General features: G+C 33.3%; 1 protein-coding gene across 1 annotated transcript; it reads right to left on the bottom strand.

Moving 5' to 3' along the window:
• Positions 1 to 453: 453 nt before the first annotated feature.
• On the bottom strand, positions 454 to 8090 carry LOC115887173. The gene is made up of 5 exons (XM_030906518.1): positions 8082 to 8090; positions 7209 to 7360; positions 6899 to 7109; positions 1467 to 1722; positions 454 to 692 (listed from the first exon to the last, which is right to left on the bottom strand). The coding sequence occupies exons 1-5, from the start codon at positions 8088 to 8090 to the stop codon at positions 454 to 456; spliced, it is 867 nt and encodes a 288-aa protein (XP_030762378.1).
• Between the last annotated feature and the right edge of the window lie 1050 nt (positions 8091 to 9140).

Raw genomic sequence — 9140 nt, 5'->3', positions numbered from 1 at the left:
TGGCCACCTATGATTACAAAAATGTCTAAAATGTGCTTTACCATTGCCTCAATATTCTAAAAAAAAATTGAAAGAAAAGTCACCAACCACAAACCTAATATAGAACTGTTTCGGATGCCTGAGTCACCCTGTAAATATTCAAAAGTAACTGAAAGTTTATATAGAAGTAACTGAAAGTTTAAATTGAATATCGACGTTGGAGCGATTTTCGAAAACTACCTACTAACGTTTCAACATAAGTATATGTGGGATATTAATTATATTATTATATTAGACCTTATAACAAAACTCATCTACTATTTTTATTTTGTACATTTTTCTTGCAGTGGCGAAATACCCGTATAGATTTTTTGGAGAGATGAATCCGCCACATAGGTATAGACATTTTTATGATAACATTATGATGAGAGGAATAAGACAGGGTTGTGTGCTGTCTCCATCGTTATTTAATGTTTATTCTGAGGCGATTTTTCGGGAAGCTTTCTTTTCAACAGACTGCGGTATTAAAGTCAACGGCGAAGTCATTAACAACATTAGATTTGCCGATGACACAGTTCTTATTGCCGATTGTGATACTGGTCTCCAGAGTTTAGTGGAACGACTTGAAGGGTCTTGTAAGAAATACGGGATGAAGATCAATTCTCCTAAAACTAAAGTCGTGGTATTTGGAAAGAACCAAAATGTACCAATTCCTATTAAAATAGAGGGCAATACCTTAGAACATGTCTACAAGTTCAAATATTTGGGGTCCTAGATAGTTAACACCTTGAACAACGACGTGGAAATAAAAACTAGAATAGAACAAGCGAGAAATGCATTTTTAAAAATAAAGAACGTCTTCCAGAACCCCAGATTGGACATTGAGTTGAGAACTAGGCTCGTTAAGTATTATGTTTGGTCAATCCTATTATATGGAGCAGAAACATGGACACTGAACGTTCAAGAGATGAATCGCCTCGAATCGTTCGAAACATGGATATATCGAAGAATGCTTAAAATTCCATGGACAGCCCATATCACAAATACCGAAGTCTAGAACAGAATAGGCAGAGAAAGAAAATTGCTCAATATAATAAAAATAAGAATAACATCATACTAACATACATAATCATACTAATATATACATAACGGCATATATTGAGAAATGAAAAATACCACTTCTTACAATTGATAGTTAAGGGTAAGATTGAAGGAAAGAGAGGTCTCGGCCGGAAGAAACTATTTTGGTTGAGAAACATCAGAAACTGGACTCACCTAACTTTTGAAGAACTCATAAGGAAAGCCGAGAATCGTGAAGATTTTGTCAATCTGATCGCCAACCTCCACGAAAGAGACGGCACGTAAAGAAGAAGATGATAACATTGTTGTTTCGTGTGAATTTCTGTCTTTTCTGGGATAAAATTTAAATAATTTTCTCTCGTTTAAGTTAGATGTCTTTAGTATTACTATTTATCGGTCTGGCTTACCCGAATGATGATACGAAGAATGCGTTTTGGGCGGCACCAGCACAGCTTTCTGGATAATGCTCTTCCCTATATCTGTGACTTTGTCGCCTCCGGCCGCGAGAAGTTTGCCTCCCCCGGAAACCACGTAACCGCTACCTTTGATTATTTGCCCTTTGATGGCCAGCACTCCACCCTGAATGGCTTTCACGGCTTGCAGCAGCGTATTGAGTACGGATTTCTTCAGGTCCCACAAGTTAAATGACGGTTTCTCGTAAGTCTGAAAATTATATGTATAAAGTTGAAAGGATTATACAAATTTAAATGATTGAAATTATAATTTCATTTGATTAAGGGTCCATTTTACTAGTCCGAAAAAGTGGCAAAATAAGCGTTCGGCATTTAAGGTTTTATGTCAAACTGGCTAGGTATTTTGGTTTGGTTTGGCAGAAGGAAATTAGAGATAAATGATTATACTATATCCGTATTGTACACTGATAAATAAAAAAGATAGACTTGAACTAAAGTCGTCATCGTTCTTGAAAAAAAAAAAAGAATTAGTGGCAAGAGAATTTATTTTAGCCTAAAAGAAAATATTTTGCCTGAAGAAAAACTCTCTTAACTCAAGAAAACTGGTTCTCTTGAAAAATTCGAAAATTTCTCTTGAATCTATTTTCATTCAACCAAGTGCAACTTACTTTGTTTTAAGATAATAACAAAAATACGCTAGGAGGTACTTCATTCAAGAAACATGGCCATTTTTCCAATAGCTAAATACTCTTTTGATGAAAAATAATAACGACACGCAAAGACGATGACGAAAGACGGTATATACAATCAGTCGGCAGTCCGATCAGTCGTACGTCGCATTTCATAGGTCGCACATCATAGTACGCACGGGTTTTGTTGCTTGGAATTTTTCATTTGGAATTTTGCATAGGTAATTTGCTTTTTAAACGTATATCGTATAACAAATTAGTAATAGTTATTAACATGCATTTGTCATTTTTTATGTACAAATTTTAGAATATATGGATTCTTTATTAAAGGAGTTTCTGAAAAAAATGGAAATTAGATCATTTATTTGCTATATTTGAGGGTAAGAGACATTTGCCTAATGCACCTGTTTAGATAATGCATGCGTGACTATAGATAGAATAAGAATATAGGTATCAATTTTTTTATGCAAATAATTACAAAAATTTAGAATTTCAAGTCGTCGTATTAAAAATTCAAAATGTGACCAAAGCTAATAATTTTAATAATTTATTTGCTTTACTTTGATTAATCGTGATGTAACATTTTTTTGTAATTTGTAGAGTGATGAACCATCCCAAAAAATACCAAGGAGTGAAGAAGCAGAAATAACTACTATCGAGGAAAATAATATCACTTTACTTACTACAGACCAGGAAAACCTAAATTTATCAGAAAATAATATACCACCTGTATATGATGTATAGACTTCCCTTAGATCAAAATAAATTTTAGTTGAGTCAATAGTATTCGCTATTGGTTTAAGAAAAGTGTCTCTTTAATCAAGAAATGTCCCATTTCAATCAAGAATTTTTACATGAATCAAACAGACTATTGTTCTTGTAGCAAGAACTTCTTTGCATATTTATTTTGGGTCAAGAGTGAAATACTTTGGACAGATAGATTCTTCTATTCTCTAAAGTATTTTTTTAAAGCTTATGAAAAGATAGTTAATGCTTTGGGCAAAGAAACGTCGTTCTTAGCCCTATTGAAAAGCGCCAATCTTTTGGGTCAAAGTCATATTCATTTCGACTGAGAGATCCTTTTCTTCAGTGTAGCACATTTTTCGCGTTCGTCAAGAATGTATACTTTCTCCGCTATTATTTAATATATATAGCGAATCAATTTTTCGGGAGGCCTTGACTAGTAGAAAGGAGGGCATCACTATTAATGGGCAGGTCTTAAATAATATGCGGTTCGCGGACGATACCGTCCTTATAGCAGACAACGTGGAGGGTCTGCAAATACTTCTACAAAGACTAAACAACACGTGTAGAGTCTATAGCCTGAAAATGAACCCTAAGAAAACTAAATTTATGATAATCACTAAGAGAGAAGATGTCCAAGCCAATGTTCTAATAGATGATACTCCTATGGAGAGAGTACAAAAATATAAATATCTAGGCAGTTGGTTGACCGAAAACTTGGATCAATCAGCAGAAATAAAAGCCAGTAGCGTAATTTGAAATGTGAGGCCCCCCCCGCAAGATTTTTTTGGGGCCCTTAAAAGCTCGAATAGAAATAGCCAGAACAGCCTTTGTAACACTCAAAAAATTTCGCTGCAATGGAGACATCAACTTAAAGCTTAGATTAAGAATGCTAAGGGGTTACATATTTGCAACTCTACTCTATGATTCAGAGGCTTGGACACTTAAAAAGGCCAAAAAATCGGCGTATGCTGAGGATTGCATGGACTGACAAGGTTACAAATGTAGAACTTCGACGCAGAATTCAGAAGGACGAAGATATGATTAACACTTTTAAAAAGAGAAAACTTGAGTACTTGAGGTACTTGTACACATAATGAGAGGACCTAAATATGCCTTGCTGCACGACATAATAGAAGGAAAGATAAAGGGCAGAAGGAGCCAAGGAAGAAGAAGAACATCATGGCTCAAGAATTTGAGAAAATGATTTGGAATGACTTCAAACCAGTTATTCAGAGCAGCCGTTAACAAAGTTAGAATTGCCATGATGATTTCCAACCTCCATTAGGAGATGGAACCCGAAGAAGAAGAGCACATTTTTAGACAACTTCTTTATCTTTAAGATGTTGATCGTCAAACATCAACAAAATATTTCTTATGTTTGGAGTAAAATTTTCTCGAAAATAAAGATATAATTTAAAATTCCCTTACAATACGGAAATAGATTGAAGTTTTGTGATTAAAGTAATATATAATTTAGATGGTTTTATAACAAATTGCTCGCTATTTTATGGCAAATGCTGAAGCTCTGCAATCCTTAATCAAGCATTAATCAAAGCACGTGTGTTTGGAATTTTGGGTGTGGCTTAACATAACAGGATAGGGCTAAGTCTTAGGCAGATTTCAGAAATATAATATATATTTCCTTCGGCCAAACACCCGCTTTACCCGATACGTAACTACAAGATTTAGTTAAATAAAAAATGAGTTTTACGATTTTACAAACTATTTTTTCCTCAAAAAAAACTAGACTAGAAAAAAAATACTAGACAGATCTATTAGTTAAAAGTTAAGTCGATTTTTTTACCACCATATTTTTATTTAAAAAAAAGAATTATCTAAATGTTTTTGCATTTGTAAATATTTCAAATTAAATCATTGATATTTCAAATTTTACAAATTCGAGAAAGATATGCAAAAAATAGCTTTAAAATGACATTTATCTAAAAAAACACTCAATGAGAATTACGATATTATAGTAAAAAAAAATCATGGCCAAATCCAATCAACTAAAAAATATCCCAAGACTCAGTGTTCTGAAAAAGCTCCATATCGAACATGTAATTTGAAATTTCCACTCAAATCTTTTTTAGAAACTATGGGAACAATGCAAGCTCAAAAGCTTTTCGAAGCTGAAAACGTGTTTGGCGAAAATCCGCTTTAGTCACACAATTGGAAACTTGATATATAGAGTAAGAATAGAAGAAGTAAAATCTGATCCATTAGGAACAATTACTTTGGAAAAAATCCTAACCAGAACAATAGAAATCATTAAATTACCTATAAATTATATTAGTTTATTATAATGTCCTATAAATTAACATTAAGACATTCTAATAAATAATAACACAACACTTGAAATACTAGAGGAATATATCTAGGGGACAACTAATACACAGCTCAGATCTTTACTACCAGAATTAATATAGCATGGAGTACATATTATGAAAGAGACTCAATTATATTCAAATCTATAATGACAATTAGATATACAGGGTGCTTTCAACAGTCGCAAAAAAAGTCTCGGGTGATTCCTGTTCGTACAGCGGGGTGTTTGCTTTAACGTTGTCAAAGTCAACTGGAGATCGCATAAGAGGCGGCGGCTGCTTGTTTTTTATTCTTGAAACGAAAGATAGACCAATGAAATTTTATGGAAGATTACTGTTATGAAACATACTTTTCGGTACGCCTTTAAATGAGGTTGAAATAAATTACCCCTATCATTCTTGGTTAACGAAATTTAAAAGAAAATCTCATCAAACATATAAAAAAAATAATTTGGATAGTTTAGTTTGTTTAGAAACTTTTTATCTCTCTTGTATTTTTTTGATAAAACTTACTGATTTGAAATTAAAAAATAAAATGTAAAGCATTACATGTCAGGACAAAAACATTTTTAGATAAAGAATTTAGTGGGCAGCTGTAATTCTTTTAGGAAAAAATCTAGTCGGCCGCCGTCACTTTTTAGGATGTTTCTAATATTGTTTTATTTGACATTACCCTACTGCAATACGTTATTATCTAGATTATTATTATTATCATTATTATCACTAGATTCTTAATCTAAAATATTTTTAGTCCTGGCATGTAATGCTTTACATTTTATTTTAATTTCAAATCGGTGAGTTTTATAAAAAAAATACAAGAGAAAAAAAAGTTTAAACAAACTAAACTATCCAAATTAATTTTTTTGCATGTATTTGATAAGATTTTTCTTTAAATTTCGTTAACAAGAATGATAGGTAGTTTATTTCAACCCTTCCACTCATTTTAAAAAAGAAAAATTACCAGAAAGTGTCTTTTCATAACAGTAATGCTTCCATAAAATTTCATTAGTCTATCTTTTCGTTTTCAAGAGATAAAAAATAAGAACATTATTTTTCCGCCATATTTGTACCGCGATATCTCCCTAATGGTTGACTTTTGACCCAACGTTTATGAAGCAAACTACCCTTTATTTTGAACAAGGAATCACCCCTGAAGTTTTTTCGCATTTGTTTTGAAACACTTCTGTATAGATACCTGGACATATAATAAGGAAACTGCAGGTCACATAACGCTCAATGGAACGAAATATGCTGGGATTAATCAAGAAAGACCGTAAAAGAATAGAGTGGATACAACTAAAGACCCAGGTAATAGACGTCATCCACAGAGTCAAATACCTCAAATGGCAAGGAGCAGGACACCTGGCAAGAACGATGTACCATAAAACTCACAACATGGTACTCACAAGGAATTAAGAGACCTAGAAGAAGACCAAACCTTAGATGATACCATGATGTTAGGAAATTAGCAGGGGTAACTTGGACCCGCACAGCTAACAACAGATACAATTAAAAGGAGAACATTTAAATATGTCTGAGAGGGCTATACCACAATTGGAAATGGTTCAATAAGCTGAAATGATGATGATGATGTTGAAATTATATTAATATACAAAATTATCTACATGAAACTCCATGATAGTTTACCTTAAGCACTTTTACTTACTACATGGGGATGATCGTACGATGTATGCGGACCTTTAGCTTCGCCATGTCCCGAAGAACTGCCCTTGCTGAAACCAGCAGAAGCCCCAACTACAGCACCAGCCGAACCTTGAGCTAGCTGTCCTAGTTTCTGCTTCAGTCCCGAAACTAAGGCTGACTTAAACTGGTTGACTATGTCAGCTGAACCACTCACATCGCCGGATCTTTTCGGCCTAAACGAGATTTACTTATTAATATAAAAATAATTAAATAAGTTTTTTTTATATTTCCAATTACTAACCTAGATGGTTAGTTCTGTATAAAGGTGTTACCTGTGATAATATTTCTCCCAAAATTCGATTTCTTTGATATCTCCTTCGATTAAATCTTCACCATTCAAAGGGTAATAGGGTGAAACCACTGCAGAACTTTTGACGGTTTTTGTAGAAAAAAATGTCCAATAAAACATCAACCATAAGTATATCTGTAACAAAATAGAAAAACATATTATACCTATACGTAGTTTTTTTATTTTAGTTATCTTGGGTCTCAGGTTCTGGTTTCTTCTTTTCTCTAAATTAAGACATAGAACAAATAATGTTGTTTAATCTTCAAAAACAAAAAAAAAATCGGCCAAAAGCCTTCATCAGTTCATGTCATGTTTACATACACTATATTGTTATACAAACACTAATATTACTAACAGAACATTAGCTTGTAACGTATATACAACCTATAAGTAGTTAGATTAGCCTGAGTACCAGGGCACAAGGGTAACAAAAAGGCATATGAAATATGCAAAAAGGCTCATCAGTGATGCCATTTATATGCAAAGAAACCTTCTGTGGCGTTGCAAAAGCTGCCACAATTGCCACAAAACAGTCGTTGTCCTACAAGTCGTAGTAGAAAATTTGCAATAATGCAGGACAGACTTGATAAGCAAAGAAAGAAAGACAGTCAAAACTATAGTGGGTCTACTATAAGCTGTCGTGTCGTTTAAAGCTGATGGGATTGACCGGCAAAACCATGTGCATATTTTATCAATCTCATCATCATCATCATTGAAGGCGTTTTCTTTCATCAGCTTTTCTGTAACTGAAAAGCACGATTCGTGATGTTATCTTTCTTCCGCACTCCGGACATTCAAAAATCTCATTACTTTGTTGCCTCTTTACTCTTTGGTTGTCGCTGTTAACTGAGTTTACCTTCTCCATTGCATTCTGTTATACGCTGATTCCTCCCACTGATTCTGGCATGATTATCCCCTCTAAGTTTTCATGGAAAATATCCTTGTATCTTGTGAGTTGCCCACCTGGTTTCCTTTTACCCTCTACAAGCTCACCGTAAAGAAGATATTTCGGTAGGCGGTTTTCTTGCATCCTGCATAAGTGACCAGACCAAAGACATTATAAAGATATACCGAACATCTCATTCATAAATACTCGTTGGTAGTGTATCAAACATTCCAATGTGTCAAACAAAGACAGAAGAGACAGAGAAGTCTAAAATTACCGACCCCGGCAACTAGGCGCATTTGAATTATTCTAATGGCCAGTGGCGTATCGTTTTTTGGAACGAATTTAATTAGTAAAGTAAAAGTAAAAGTAATTAGTAAAATTTTTACTCCATATTAATATACTACATTAACACTTTTTCGTTAGATGAGTTTTGTTATAAAGTCTAATATAATAATATAATTAATATCCCACATATACTTATGTTAGAAACGTTATAGGTAGTTTTCGAAATCGCTCCAACGTCGATGTTCAATTTAAACTTTCAGTTACTTCTATATAAACTTTCAGTTACTTTTTGAATATTTACAGGGTGACTCAGGCCGAAACAGTTCTATATTAGGCTTGTGGTTGGTGACTTTTCTTTCAATTTTTTTTAGAAATATTGAGGCAAAGGTAAAGCACATTTTAGACATTTTGTAATCATAGGTGGCCAGAACATATTTTCAAACTAAAGTTGTAGATTTTGCCACAAATTCTCATTCCAGAAATACCTAGGTTGCCACCTGTCCTTTTTGAAAAGACAATTTTTGGAATACGACTTTTGACTTTTTTGGATTTAAAAAGTCATTTTTATTTACGTATTTTTCCGTGGGAGAAGAAGAGAACTTAGAACTTCACGTTTAATCTCTGAGAAAATTACATACAGCAAACAGAAATATACTTTATACAGCAAATGTGAAATATTTTTCTTTCAAATTTAATTAGAGGTGCTATAAAACTTATAAATAAATTCTTTGTTTAGAATAG

Source organism: Sitophilus oryzae, unplaced genomic scaffold (genome assembly GCF_002938485.1).
Source record: "Sitophilus oryzae breed Bouriz unplaced genomic scaffold, Soryzae_2.0 scaffold_552_pilon_pilon, whole genome shotgun sequence".
Lineage (NCBI taxonomy): Eukaryota > Metazoa > Arthropoda > Insecta > Coleoptera > Curculionidae > Sitophilus > Sitophilus oryzae.
Note: the sequence above shows the minus strand (reverse complement) of the source record. Positions and strands in the feature narration are given on the sequence as shown.

Excerpts from the sequence above, each read along its gene's own strand:
- LOC115887173 (XM_030906518.1), bottom strand. Across the intron at positions 7,110-7,208 it reads TGGGAGAAATATTATCACAG|GCCGAAAAGATCCGGCGATG; the intron begins GTAACACCTTTA and ends AATCTCGTTTAG. Across the intron at positions 1,723-6,898 it reads CGTACGATCATCCCCATGTA|ACTTACGAGAAACCGTCATT; the intron begins GTAAGTAAAAGT and ends TATAATTTTCAG.